The 14747-nt window shown below is 43.8% G+C and overlaps 1 protein-coding gene across 1 annotated transcript in view; it reads right to left on the reverse strand.

The window, feature by feature from the left end:
* Window positions 1-2456: 2456 nt before the first annotated feature.
* The window catches only part of LOC137528795 (N(G),N(G)-dimethylarginine dimethylaminohydrolase 1-like), a 52403-nt gene continuing 40112 nt past the window's right edge, over window positions 2457-14747 (reverse strand). The window contains exons 6-7 of the mRNA XM_068250389.1: window positions 12540-12683; window positions 2457-9260 (exon numbers count right to left, since the gene is read on the reverse strand). Of these exons, the coding sequence (XP_068106490.1) occupies window positions 9144-9260; window positions 12540-12683 (261 nt within the window). The 3' untranslated portion in view covers window positions 2457-9143. The remainder of the gene's footprint in view (window positions 9261-12539; window positions 12684-14747) is intronic.

Raw genomic sequence — 14747 nt, forward strand, 5'->3', positions numbered from 1 at the left:
ATACACACACACACATACAAACTGGGATTCCTCCAGGCAGATTGCTTCCTTGCGGTCCCCTCCTAGGCTGCCTCAATCTTCTAGGCAGCCCGGTAAATCCGCGAGTCAGGGCGAGTTGGTGCATGCGTGTGCTCACTCCCATTGTGCTCCCATCGCCAGGTGGGGCACACATGGCCAGGTGCTGGGCCGTGCATCCGCAGTATGCCCCGACTGAGGGAATTTACAAGCCAGCTAGCGAAGTATCGAGGCGGCCCGGGAGGACAGCAAGGGAACGAACAGCCTGAAGGGGGCTAAAGTAAGCCCCAGGCATGTATAATTCTCTCCCCCCCCCCCCCCCCCAATCTTAGGTTCCCTTTAAAATCAGGTCTGGCAGGATTATGAGACGGATTACAGACAACCCATTGATCACCTCCAAAGACCTGAAAACATCCTGCTGCGGATGGCGCATCTGCACATTGTTCTACATTTCAGCCTAACTCACACAAAGAACAGCTGTATAGCAGGGTGATGAGAAATAAGTCCTTACTTACTGTCAAATGTGTTGGTGGTACCATTACGCTGTAAGCTGTATTAGCGGGTTCAGGGATTGGATCTCTGGCTAAAGATGAGGGTCTGATGAATTCAACCCAAGACCAACACAATTTGAAGGATAATATTCATGTATCAGTCACAAAGCTTTAAAGCAGGGGTCTCAAACTCAATTTACCTGGGGGGCCGCAGGAGGCAAAGTCAGGATGAGGCTGGGCCGCATAAGGGATTTCACAATCGCGGCGCATCACCGCCTCTGCCCGCCCCTCTCACTCTTTCTTCACAGAGGGGCGGGGAGAGGCGGAGTTCCGTGCGGCGATTGACGTCAGGAGAGGCAGAGCTGAAGCTGAAAGCTCTGCCCCTTCCAGGAAATGCTGGCGGATTGCCCCCCAGGCGATTTGGGGGCTCTGCAGCCCTCGTTTAGCGGCGGGGATGCGGGGGATTACTTGGGAGCACTGAAGCAAACTATAAGGAAGCTTTTGCCGGCGAGGGCCACAAAATATAGTATAGAGGGCCGCAAATGGCCCGCGGGCCGCGAGTTTGAGACCCCTGCTTTAAAGGGATACTGTAGGGGGGGGGTCGGGGGGAAATGAGTTGAACTTACCCGTGACTTCTATTGTTCCCCCGCAGACATCCTGTGCCCACGCAGCCACTCCCCAATGCTCCGGCCCCGCCTCCAGGTCACTTCTGGAATTTCTGACTTTAAAGTCTGAAAACCACTGTGCCTGCGTTGCCGTGTTTTCGTTCCCGCTGATGTCACCAGGAGCATACTGCGCAGGCACAGATCATACTGGGCCTGTGCAGTACGCTCCTGGTGACGTCAGCGGGAGCTAGGACACGGCAACGCAGGCGCAGTGGTTTTCAGACTTTAAAGTCTGAATTTCCAGAAGTGAACTGGAGGCGGGGCCCGGAGCATCGGTGAGTGGCTGCGCGGGCACAGGATGTCTGCAGGGGACCATTGGAAGCCCCGGGTAAGTTCAACTCATTTCCCCCCGACCCCCCTACAGTATTCATTTAAGTGTACTCAAGACTAGAGAGAACAAAAATGTATACATACATGGGGCTTCTTCCAGCCCCCTCCAGGCTGATCGCTTGCTTGTCATCCTCTTCCGCCTCCTGGATCCTCAAACTCGCCCCAAAGTCCTTCAGGAGTCACAATAGTTGAGTACAGGTGCAGAACGCTCCCGGCCACAGAAGCGCGTGGCCAGGCCACGCATGCACAGCGCGGCGTGGACCGGAGGACTTCCTGTGGCCAATTTGAGAAGATCCAGGATGCAGAGAAAGGCGATGAGGGAGCGATCTGCATGGAAGGGCTGTAGGAAACTCCAGGTATGTATAATACTTTTTTTCCCCTCCATTTCAGGTTCTCCTTAAAGCGGAATATAACCCTGCATTTCAACTTTGCTCTAAAACATTATTTACAGTATATTATATGCAACCAGCATTTTTTTTTTTACTAGACCAGCATTGGAAGGGTTACACATGGCTTTAAAGTCCCTAGAGATTTCTGCAACCGAATCCGAACTTGAGTTAGATACTTTTTGTTTACAAATATGTGTTTATTATGACTCATCTCTCTCACTGAGAAGGAGCTTGGAGGACAGCCAAAGAGATGTATCTATTGATAAACAGTTACACACTAACTAAATAGAATGTAACCATCTGAATGTCTGCACGGAACTTAAAACCTCTGTGTTTAACCCTTCCAATGCTGGTCTAGTAAAAAAAAAAATGCTTTTTGCATATAATATGCTGTAAATAATGTTTTAGAGCAAAGTTGAAATGCAGGGTTATATTCCGCTTTAAGTTACGCTGGGGTTGGATATTAGAATAAGCCAATAACCACCCAACATGGTTAAAATCTACAAAGGCATTCATGCAGCATTGTTCTTAGTGTTGTATCCTATAAGTAAATAAAATACAACCACTCAACTAGCTTAAAGCATTTTATTTATAAAGTCAGAGGGTAATAAAACAAATTTCCAGCATTTAATAGATGAGAGAGCTAAACGAATCGTTTACAAACAACTTGCACACCAATCTTCTCAATTTCTGGTCGGTCTTGCCAACATCAGTGCTGTGTAAGCCTGAACTGGACATAAAAACGAACGATTTTATAATATTGGTTTGTGTATAATGTTATCTAAACAATGAGGAACCCTTTTTTACTGGGATCAAGCGCAGGACAGTACCATCTTCCCCCTCAGGCGAGACGCATGCGAAGTACAGTGGACCCGATCAGGCTCGGCTATTTACACCAGAGCCGGGGGGGGGGGGGGGGGGGGGGGGGTGGGGGGGTGGAAGTTGGTAATGGGCTGGGTCGCAAAAGGTAAATATTGCCAGCTGCTGCTGTCCGGGGTCCCAGCGATGGACCTGTGCTGCTCAGGAGGATGGGGGAAGCCTCATTAGAATCCAGAGACTTTCCCCTCCAGAGCCAAGTAACCCCCAGGGGCTTTTTCCCCTTATAGGTTCTCTATAATATACTCTTTGGGCCCATTCCTCTTTTTAGGGCCCATTCTCACTACGGTGATTAGCGGGCGATTCCCGCTAATCGCCGAAGGGCTAGGGCTTTTTAAAGCGCTAGTGCTATTCTAACTATGGTAGTGATCTCACAGCTGCGATTGGCGCCAAACGCGTTAAATGCAGCATTTTGCTGCGAGTCTGGAGTGATCACGGTACAGGGCTTAATAAAGCGCTGATCACAATCGCTCTGAAATGCGGAAATGTAAGCAGTGATTTTACAACTCTAATCACGGTAAAATCACCCACGTAAAACAGTTTTGCTATTTATAGTGTGAATGGGCCCTTACAGCTGTGAAGGAGGAAGCATCGGAGAGCTGGAACGCGACAGAAAGCAGCGGAAGCCAATTGGAAAGCAGTGGGCAGAGGTGGAGACAAGGGCAAGTTAACCCCCTGCTATGGCTCACCCATGTAAAGATTTAGGTTCCGAAAGGTTTCGTGGGTCTGCAACCACTTCCTAAGGCCAAAGTGCCAGAGCTGTATAAGAGCCAGGTACGGAGCGCACCTCTAGAGGCTCTGATACAACTCTGGCACTTTATATGGCCTGAGGAAGTTGGCACAGACCCATGAAACGTGTTGCCTGGGCTTATTAAAATTCATATTTAGATGAACTTTACGTTATTGAATTAAGCCACCTATTTTTCTATTTGTAGCCGTTTTTAACTTCGTTTTATTTAGTTCTGGGCACCTCTTACTCCCTTTGTGCAATTAATGATAAAGCAAATTCATCATGAGCCCCAACTGATTTAGCTTTTAATACTAAACAACAGTTGAAGTCAAACTATACCAAAACCTGCCTGTTGGCAATCGCAACAGTCACAGCGTGTTGCGTACTATTAATTACCCAGAAATTGTTCAGATTGCCATGTAAGTAGTAAGCGTAAGGGATGCTCGATGTTAACCTTGGAGAGTGACAATGGTGTTGAAAGAGGTTCTTGGTTGAACGAAGACAGATTAACAAAACCATGTTGAAAATTAATGAGATATTAAACAGCATCAAAAGCCCATGTGGCAAAAATGGCTGCTGAGGTATTGCCGACAGCAAGTATTCTGAACAATCGAGATTGCTACATTCAAATTAAGGCAACAAAGGAGGAGTTCGAAAATAAGGGATAACAATGAACCAGCTCTATGAATGAAAAGTCTGACCCAACTGTGGACAACAAAACTGGAAAGCTTGGCTTCAGACAATGTTGGCCCACTGGATTTGGAATTGTTCCCATTTAGTCAAACCAGTCCCAGGCAGGCCTTCCTCAGATGTTTTTGTGAAAAAGTGACAATGGTCTAACAGTAACCAATTTCAAAGGATTTGACACCGGGCCCAAAGGTTTATTTCTACTTTAGGTTGCCCCAAGTATAATTATTCTTGAGATGGAAGATGTCCTTGAACCTTTGGGTTTTCTACTAGTTCCACCATCAGAGATGGTAAAGCTTAGCTGAAGATCCAACTAATATTGCACCCGATGAGGTCACTTATTGAAGCTTAGCTGAAAGTCCAACTAATATACCATCTGTGATGTCACGAAGCTTAGCTGAAGGCCCCACTAACACATCTGTGATGTCACTCAGTGAAGATCAGCTGAAGCCCTTACCTACACCAAGTCTTTAGGGTAGTAGGACTCCTTTAAGAGCATGGTGTAGATAACAGTCAGCCCAATTTAAAAGTTTTCATTTACAAACAAGTACTAATCCTGGCAGCCAAGGTGTTTATCTAGAGCAGGCATGGGCAAACTCGGCCCTCCAGCTGTTACGGAACTACAAGTCCCACAATGAATTTGCCTTTATGAGTCATGACTGTGGCTGTCAGACTCCTGCAATGCATTGTAGGACTTGTAGTTCCGTAACAGCTGGAGAGCCAAGTTTGCCCATGCCTGATCTAGAGCAAGAGGCAAGCAGTTATTGGTTCTGCCTATTTTAATAATTGTGCATGTTGTTCCATTGGGATGTTCATAATAAGAGATGGATAGAATGGTTTAAAGGTAATTTTATAAGTGCTAGAGGTAGAGACGGGGTGAGGTAGAGAAAAGAAAAGGAGGCATTAAAAAGGTGAAGTAGTCAAACGTTCATGAAGACAAGGAAGCCATTTTGCGAGCTACAGCAACATTAAATCTGTTGTCCCATCAGGGTTTGGTAATGTTGGGGTAGAGCGGCTGAGGTCATCACTCAGATAGCCACCTTGTCATGATGGATATGTGCCTTTAGTAGACACCTTGAAGACCAACTCCAATCACATTTTTGTTTCAAGAAGGCCACTGGTGGTCAGAGCTACCACTGCCTTCAGGTGTGAAGATCCCACTGCCGAGTCTTCTCCTGAAGTATCTGCCTGCATGCCCTCCACCAGACCTCATCAAAAGCTGTCCACCCAAACACCGAGTCTCCCAAATACTAGCCTGGACAGTACAGTGGATAATACAATGAGAAGGGTCAATGCCATGAGTTGCTTCATATAAAACAAAGAAAAGTTATGGTGACCCTGCAGTGCCCAATAAGTATGAGGAGCTAGGATGGGCTTCCAATGCCTAATCACCAATATATTTGTTTTGCCTGAAGAAGAGGCTTTGTCAGAAGTCAATCTCTTATTGGCCTGAGGAAGAAGGGTCCTCCCACGAAACACATTGGGCATGATTCACAAAGCTTTCTTCATCTTATCTAGGTTACATTTTTAAGCTCCCAAAGAGCAAAAACAATCTAAATTAAGGTGAGAAAAGTAATGAAATGAAGTTAATCTGGACCAACTTTTAGTGATTATTTTTGTTGTAAATGTGCTGAAAGGTTATTTTTATCAATGAAGTGATAAATGAGCCATTTATGAGATGTTTTGTGAATAGAGCTCATTGTCTTAACTGCAATAAAAGCCTAACTAGTTGATGTACAACTGGCTTGGTCACTTGGAAAGGTAAGCCAACCTCTTCCTCTCACGTTTTTAATGTATTTTATTTTTTGGGGCACCTCTACCCACCAAGTCACAGTTTACAGTTTTGTTGGAAGGTCTAGGCTCTCTCCCTACATCAAAGGAGTCTTCTACTTACCTGGAGAGCGACCACAAGGGGTGGACAACCCAACCAGAGTGGAAGCTAGATTCTTCCATCTACTTTGAAATTGGTTGCAGTCATTAGCAACCAGAAAATGAAATGAAATGTACAGCATCTAAACATTTTGAAGGTGTACGAATCACACTTCATACTATTGGCTCCTGGTATGTTCTATTTTGGCTTACTGGAATCTGATTACCTACCAAACCTCACCGTGATAACTAATATTTTATAGCAAAGCATACAAATAAAAGTGTAAGGGGTAGGGATTAGATATTCTAAAGAAAACATACAATATTTTTAAAATTGGGAGATTTCACAAGAGCCAGAAGTAACAGACTAGTATTTTTGCAATTGAAAAACAAACCCTTGTTTATAGGTCACTGTCTAACAAACCTCTCTGGAGCATACCATTTGTCTCCAGAATAGGAGTACAAGGACCTACAGACCAAGCCCCACTGCCCTCCACCAGAACAGCTCTATGCAATGGAAATTCCCAGTTATATGGTGTTGGTACATTACTAGGGATGGTCAATGATGTGCAGAAAAGTTGAGCTGAAGCAGAATTGTGCACTTTTTTAAAGCAAATTTACACAGCTTGAAAAATGGACCAATCGATGAGCCATCCTTGGCTTCAATTGGTCCAATTTCAAGTTGCATAATTTATCGACTTGGAATTATTTGCATCTCATTGACCCTACCTATACACTACATCCCTTAGGACATTTCCATATAAACTTGCTCTAATCATGGTGAATTGGAAACCTCGGGTTTAGCTTTGATGTATAGGCTAAAAAGTTACAAGGCCCCATATCCGGCTTTTCTGTACAGGAGCCGTACATCTATCGATTTTGCAGCCTGATCAACCATACCATATGATCATTTTATCAAATCTGAAGAAAACCGGCACGGCAAGAAGCATGTCGGATCAACGAACCAACAGCCAGCATAGTCAATCGGACACGTTGCGGTAACGGTGTAATATTGTGATGACCTGCGAATAAGACAGGCACCCAGCCACCGTCCCACCAAATGTGTACGTGCCTCCCCTCCCCCCTGGTGCCCATGCATGTAAATCTCACCTGCTACGACTGTCCATCTGCTACCGGTCTCGTTCGTGGCATTTTCCAAGCGCTGCCAGGCATGTGTGATGTTTCACACACCCCATGCTACACACCGCCACCATGTGGGGGCTGCGTGCGACGGCAGTGTTCATGGGGAAGCAACAGACGAGACAGACTGGAGCAGGTGAAATTTTAATACACAGGCCCCGGACGGCAGGCATATTAACAACATTTGTGGGACAGTGGTCAGGCAGTGGAGGTGGAGTCACAAGGCCGATTCCCAAGAGATTTCATGCTAAAAGTGAATGGGAATCAGCCTGCGGTGTGTGGGCAGCCTACAGATCTCTCTGTGATCAAACCGAGATCTGTCTCTTGGTTGATCTACCCATACATTATTAGTAGGGATCAATAAAATGAAAATATTTCCGAATTCATGCAGGATTATGTAAATTTTTATGCAAATATATACAGCTTGAAAATGGACCAATCAAGTCCCACCCAGGTTTAGATTGATTGGTCCATTTTGAAGCTGCAATAATTGATTATACTTAAAGCGGATCCGAGATGAAAAACTAACTAACAAGTAACTTTTCTATATATCTTATCTAAAGTTTAGATCATTTAAACAGCAAATCTAGTGCCCAACAGTATAGGATTATTTCTTCCTGTGATACAATGAGAGCAGCCATGTTCTGTTTGTGATCATTACACATAGGCAAGCTGATCTGCATCTCCAGCCCTCAGCCTGTGAAAACTTCACTCCCTTCTCCTCCTCCCCTCTGCCTCTGAAATCTCTGGCTAGTAACCTCCTCCTCCTGGCCAGACTGAGCTCCCATAAGCCCTTGCTACCTGGGACTCAGTGCCAAGGCACTGGAGAAGCTGTGGGTGAGGCTTGTTTAGTTTATATATAGGGAATTAGAGTATTAAAAAAAAAATAAAAAAAGTATTTGGCTTGAGGAATGCCCTATAAAAACTATATGAAAGGAACAATTATGCAATGAGTAAAAGTTTATCTCGGATCCACTTTAATCACTAGCTGTATGGGCACCTTGACTTTTCAAGAGCCTGTAGAAGCAGAATAAGAAGAAATAATAAATGCAATTTCCATGTAGATTTCTGCCCTGTATTACTAGATCAACATTGCTGGACAGTCGTGCTTCAAACAGACAAAGGGAAATGTGAGGGAAAAAGACAAAGGATGTTATAGCACCAGAAAGCATAGCAGTCAAGCATCAATATTCGTTCCCCTTAAATATAGAACGTATGGTAAATGGCGAGGACCAGACAGATGTAAATGACAAAATATTGCATTTTCTAGGTACATTTCAGCACCCTCTAGTGGCCATTTTGTACATGACAGCAACAGTCAAACAGGAATTAGGACAAACTTCTGAAAAATAAGCTAACTTTCTGTGAACCACAGCTCAGTCTATCCCTCCACGAACGGCAACTATCTGGCTACTAGTCTGCCGCGAGGTTACTTACAAAACGACTACATTTTTTTTTAACTGCAGGTTGTTTACAGCACTTGGTAACGGACTGTTATCCCACCGTAACAGAGATCTGCACTATTTTCCACCTACGATATGGAAGAGAAAAAGAAAGTCCAGACTACTATTGAAGTCTACTGGCAGCCTCAGACAGGTCCTACAGAGATGGAAATACACACTATTAGAAGCATCCTACACATAAAGGAAGGACTCTGTGCCATAAGAACCAATCAGACTTTCAGGCTTGCTTTACTAGAAAAAAGAACGGCAACTGCAATCTGATTGGTTGCTACGGAAAGCCCATTCATTTTTCAAGGCCTCGGTTTTAGAATACCTATGTGCTACACGTTGGTGTGTATTGGATTATAGACGATGTAGGCAGTCCTGCAGGTTGAAGTGAATGCCGTAGAAAGATATGTGAAGAGAGAGGAGAGGCAGCCTCCAAGCCAATGATCTTGTGTCAGCCTGGCTGATCCACCACAATCAGGCGCAGTGGGAGGGGCCAGACGTCAGATCTCCACCTTATTGTTTATGAATATGGTGCAAGCGGTTAGACATCCTCCAAGTTTAGCTACCTCCGTGCAGGATGCTGGGACCAGGGTGTAATCCGTCAGCTTCTGAAAGACCTGGAGAGAGACCAACAAGGCTCATAATAATGGTGGTCAGCTTTTAAGTAGAAATATAATGAAAAACAAAAAAAAATGTGCATTAGCTTCCTGTGCGGTTAAAGATGAGCTGTCAGCCATACTATCTCAGAAAAAAAAAAACACCACATATATAAGTGGATAAATACTTGCTCTACTTACATAATGTACGTATTGCACTGCCCACATTTTGATTTTAGTGATTTTTCTATAGTAAAAAAAATTGAAAATCCTTAGGATTTTCCATTTTGACTGTATCTTGAAGCCAATCCTGACATCATTTCCTCCCTTACTCTGTATCATTGCCCGCCCTCCTCCCTGTCTTCAGACACTCCCACCCAGCTTTGCAGTAGAAAGTGCATTGTCTCAGCATGAGAAATATTGGCCAGAGAGGAACAGAGGTGTGAGAGGTGGAAAACAGGAGGGAAAGAGGCTTCAGCCAATCAGGCTGCATTAGTTAAGTGAGGGGAAGTAAAGAAGAAAAATCATCTTTTTATTAGACATTTAACTTTAGCAATGTCAGCACTGCTAAAACGCTGCATTCCTGCAGCAAAACGCTGTCATTGAAACCCCAAATACCGGGGCAAAATGCCATGGCTTTCAAAGTCGTGGATTTTGATGCATGGAGAGGCAGAGCTTACAGCTGTAGCTCTGCCTCCATTAGCGTCAATCCCCGACTCTCCCAGGCCCCTCTCAGTGAAAGAAGACAGAGGGGCGGGGAGAGGCGGCGATCGGCGGGTATTGAGGAGAGTAGAGGCAGAGCTACAGCACAAAGATCTGCCTCCACAAGGAAGCGTTCCCCGTATTTTGCCCCGGGGGTTTAAAGTGAACCTCCGCACTAAAAATCTAGTCAGCAGAACTGAAAAGGCTTGGTGTTTCTTTAACAGTTTCACAGCATCAGAAGTTTTTCTTACCAAAGCATCATTTTTATCTGCATTTTTAGCATTTCTGCATTTAAAGGAAAAAAGACCGGGCTTTTTTTCCCTGATGCAGTGCAGAGCATGATGGGATTTCCCATGTTATTCACATTGCCTAGCAACTGGGAGGGGTGCTCAGGACACAGGACAGTTGGAACTGTGTCTCATGCTCCCTGTCACCTCCTTTCAACCAAAAAGATGGCTGCCGTCATGAAATCAAACATTTGTCTGTTCTTTTAAAACAGTGTGGATAAGATATTATATTACCTATTTTAATTAACATAACTAATGTAACTTAACCTCCTTGCAGGTTATCCCGAGCTCAGCTCGGGGTAACCTGCGTAGAAGGATTTCTAAGGCCCCGCTGGGCCGATTTTCACAATTTTACTAGCTGCGTGCAGTTTCTGATCGCCGCCGCTCGCCGCCCCACCCCCCCTCCAGACCCCTTGCGCAACCTGGCCAATCAGTGCCAGGCAGCGCTGAGGGGTGGATCGGGATTCCCTCTGACGTCCATGACGTTGGTGACGTCATCCCGCCCGGTTGCCATGGCGACCGGGGAGGCCCAGCAGGACATCCCATTCTGAACTGAGTGGATAGGGGGATGCCGCTTGTCAGCGGCTATCATGTAGCAAGCCCTCGGCTCGCTACATGAGAGGGCTCGCTACATGATTTAAAAAGAAAAAAAAAATTTTTTTAAAAGTGCTGCGCTGCCCCCTTGCCGCCAGAATTGAAACGGCAAGGGGGTTAATGACAGTATGTTTGTTAAGGCTGGAGTTCCTCTTTAATGATAATTGTTTTGCTGCGGGAGTGCTGCGTTTTAGCACTTCTGATATTGCTAAAGATAAAGGCCTAATAATGTGATTTTTTTTAAAAAGGCTTTAGACTTAAGTTAGAAGTATATGAAGGCTTCCATATTTATTGCCTTTTAACCACTTAATGGTTTTAGTACAGTATATCTACTCCCCTAAAAACTTCATCTAAGCCTCAGGGGAGGAAATATACGTACTCTGTCAAAATCGCCTCTTTGCGCTCTCCTGCTCGCCCATGCGTGCGATCCTGTGCTTGTTATCACCACCACCCGTTAGCCCGGAAATCAATGAATGGTAACGCAGTTCCCATTCATTGTTATAGGTCCCCGTGTCAAGGATCGCAGCATCAATGTGATGCCTGTGGTCATTTGTAAACACTGTAATTACCCTTACACTCATTGCTTCCTGTTTTGCTTACTAAAAGCACACGCAGTAAGCTAATGATTGAGGACTTTTTGTGGCCAAACATTAAAATAATTGGGTGTAGGTGTAATTTTACTAAGGAGAGCTACACATAATTTATAAATAACCCCTTACCTCCAACACTCTCCCATTAAAAAAAAAATCGTTACCTTAGGGACTAAACTTTTTTTAATATGTATGTCAAGAGGGTATATTACTATTATTTTTAAAATTATGGGCTTGTAAATAGTGATGGACGCAAAACTGAGAAAATATACCTTTATTTACAAATAAAATATTGGCACCATACATTGTGATAGGGACATAATTTAAACAGTGTAATAACCGGGACAAATGGGCAAATAAAATGTGGGTTTTAATTATGGTAGCATATATTATTTTAAAACTATAATGGCCAAAAAATTTTAAATTTTTTTCTTAATATTCCCATTAAAATGCATTTCGATAAAATAATTCTTAGCATAATGTACCACCCAAAGAAAGCCTACATGGTGGCGGAAAAAACAAGATAGATCATTTTGTTGTGATAGGTAGTGATAAAGTTATTGGCGAAAGAATGGGAGGAGCGCTGAAATGTGAAAATTGCTCGGATGCATAAGGTGAAAATACGCTGAAGGCTGAAGTGGTTAAGCAATACCATTTGCCTGGCTGTCCTGCTGATCCTCTGCCTCTAATACGTTCAGCCATAGACCCTTAACAAGCATGCAGCAGATCAGGTTTCTGACATGATTATCAGATCTGACAAGATTAGCAGCATGCTCGTTTCTGGTGTGATTCAGACAGTACTGCAGCCAAATAGATCAGCAGGGTTGCCAGGAAACTGGTATGGTTTAAAAGGAAATAAATATGGCAGCCTCCATATCCCTCTCCCTTTAGTTGTCTTTTAAGGCCAAAAGAGAGGGACCCTATTAACTTTTCAGCAGGTTTGTGGGATGGGGTAGGAAACCTATGCAAACTTCAGAAGAAAATACAAACTCCATAAAAATAGCGTCCTGATCCCAGATATCAACCAGAGACCTGCTGGGTGAGAGCGCTATCCACTACTCGCAAAGGATTCTGGGAGTTTCTCAGAAGAGACGAGACATTTTGCAGAGAATCGGAGTACAGCTCACCTGAGCACTGTTTGGGAATTCTTCTGCACTTCGATGTATTAATACATTGGTTTTGGGGCCCACTCGGGCATAGATGCAGTTGGCAGCAGCATCATCAGGCACAGTTACGGTCTCATAGTGATGATCTGTCAGTTGCTCCATCGTCTGAGACATAAAAAGCACAACTAAAGTCAAAGGAGAGCAACACAGCATACAGTTACAGTACCAAAGCTTAGCATCCTACCATCCCACAGTTCTGTTCAATGTATCCATAAAAGCCTGGTGATCATGCCCATTATATTTATTGTCCCGCTCCCCAGGGAGCTTTCTAGCAGGCTGGCTCTGCCCCTTAGTGAACTCCAGAATAAAGTTACATCGAGCTGACATGGTTGTCAGCAATCTCTGGGCTTCATTCTGCAATGCAAGTTTCTCTAACGAAGGGAACGTTTTTTTCACACGCTTTTAGAACCTAAAACCGGGAGAAAGATCTGCAGCAGCCCTGCACTTACCTCCCTGGGATCCAGTGCTGCAATTCTCCCTCCGTCTTCCGGGTGGCACTGTAACCCTATAGTGAGATCGCCGGCTGTCACGATGAAGAACTGTGCCCTCACCCGAGTGATACAGAGCCTACGAGGACTGGAAGAAGAATGGCTGCCAGCGTCTGGATCCCAGAGGTGAGTTGAAATGCCCCCTGCTCTGCACAAACCTCCTGGTGGCTACCCTGACAGCTGTAAATCTATCAGTGTATGGCCATTACTCTACTTAAAACGGTTTGTTATCAGTTCGCTACAGTGAAAGGTATTTTTGCCTTCTAATGACGTTAGAACCGTATTACACAGTTTCACTTTTTATGGTGTTTAATGTTTTAGCGCAAACATTTTGAGTTTCATCTCACTTTAAGCACTGAAGCGAGAATAAAAGTATGAAGCACAGGGTCAAGGTAACCGCTCCACTGTGCTGTGATAGACCATGCTGGATCACAGGCAGCCAGGCCCAGCCAATAGAGAGCAAAAAGGACCCGCAACAATGTCTTCACGAATAAACTTTATTTTGGACCTATCCTATTACAGCCAGAACCTAATAGCTGACATGTTTCGTACTGAGGTCCTTAATCATAGCTGAGCTGTGGACCTCAGTCCGAAACATGTCAGCTATTAGGTTCTGGCTTTATTAGGATAGGTCCTAAATAAAGATTATTCGTGAAGACATCGTTGCGGATCCTTTTTGCCCGAGAATAAAAGTATGATGTAATGAATTGTATGTGTAGCACGGATAATTAATAAAACATTAGTAGCAAACCACACTGCATTTTAAGCTGTAAAACAGAGCAGAGCTAATGACCCTTTGAACTTTCCTGCAGTAAGGGCTTGTTCACACTACAAGAGCTTCTTAAGCGCTAGTGATTTTGAAAAGCTCTTGCTAATGCAATGCTATGGGAGATTTTTACAAAATCACATCACACCAGTGTGAACACACATAGGATAATATTAGCAAGAGCTTTTAAAATCTCAAACAGTCTCTCACGGTTTCTTGGCTGATTAAGCCATTTAAAACACAGGACTGAGTTCGACCAAGTTAGTTGAAATAGCTGAAGCTCTCTTGTACTACACATACAATTCATTATCTCGAGTTTTTTTTTCCAGATTTGCTTTAACCACTTTACCACAAGTGTTTTTTTTCCCTTCTGTACCAGAGCAATTTTCACATGCTCCTCCCATTAATTGCCCAAAAACTTTAGCGCTACTTATCACACCGAAATGATCTATATATTATTTTTTTGCGGGACAAGCTAGTCTTTCTTTGGGCAGTACTTTTTGCTAAGAATTATTTTATTTTGTTTGCATTTTACAGGGAAGAAAAAAAAATTGAAAACAAACATTTCTCAGCTTTCAGCCATTACAGTTTTAAAATAAAAAAGTGCTGCAATAGATAAAACGGACAGGTTTTATTTGCCCCAGTTATTACTGCGTTTAAATTGTGTTTCTAGTACAATGTACGGAAATAAGATTTTGTACAATGTATGGAAACATTCTATACATTGTACTAGGAACTCAATTTAAAACGCAGTAATAACTGGGACAAATGGGCAAATAAAACCTGTCCATTTTATCGATTGCAGCACATTTTATTTTAAAACTATAATGGCGGAAAGCTGAGAAATGTTTATTTTAAATTTTTTCTCTTCCCAGTAAGATGCAAATAAAAAATAAATATTATAACTATGGGGTA

Source organism: Hyperolius riggenbachi, chromosome 8 (assembly GCF_040937935.1).
Source record: "Hyperolius riggenbachi isolate aHypRig1 chromosome 8, aHypRig1.pri, whole genome shotgun sequence".
Classification (NCBI taxonomy): domain Eukaryota; kingdom Metazoa; phylum Chordata; class Amphibia; order Anura; family Hyperoliidae; genus Hyperolius; species Hyperolius riggenbachi.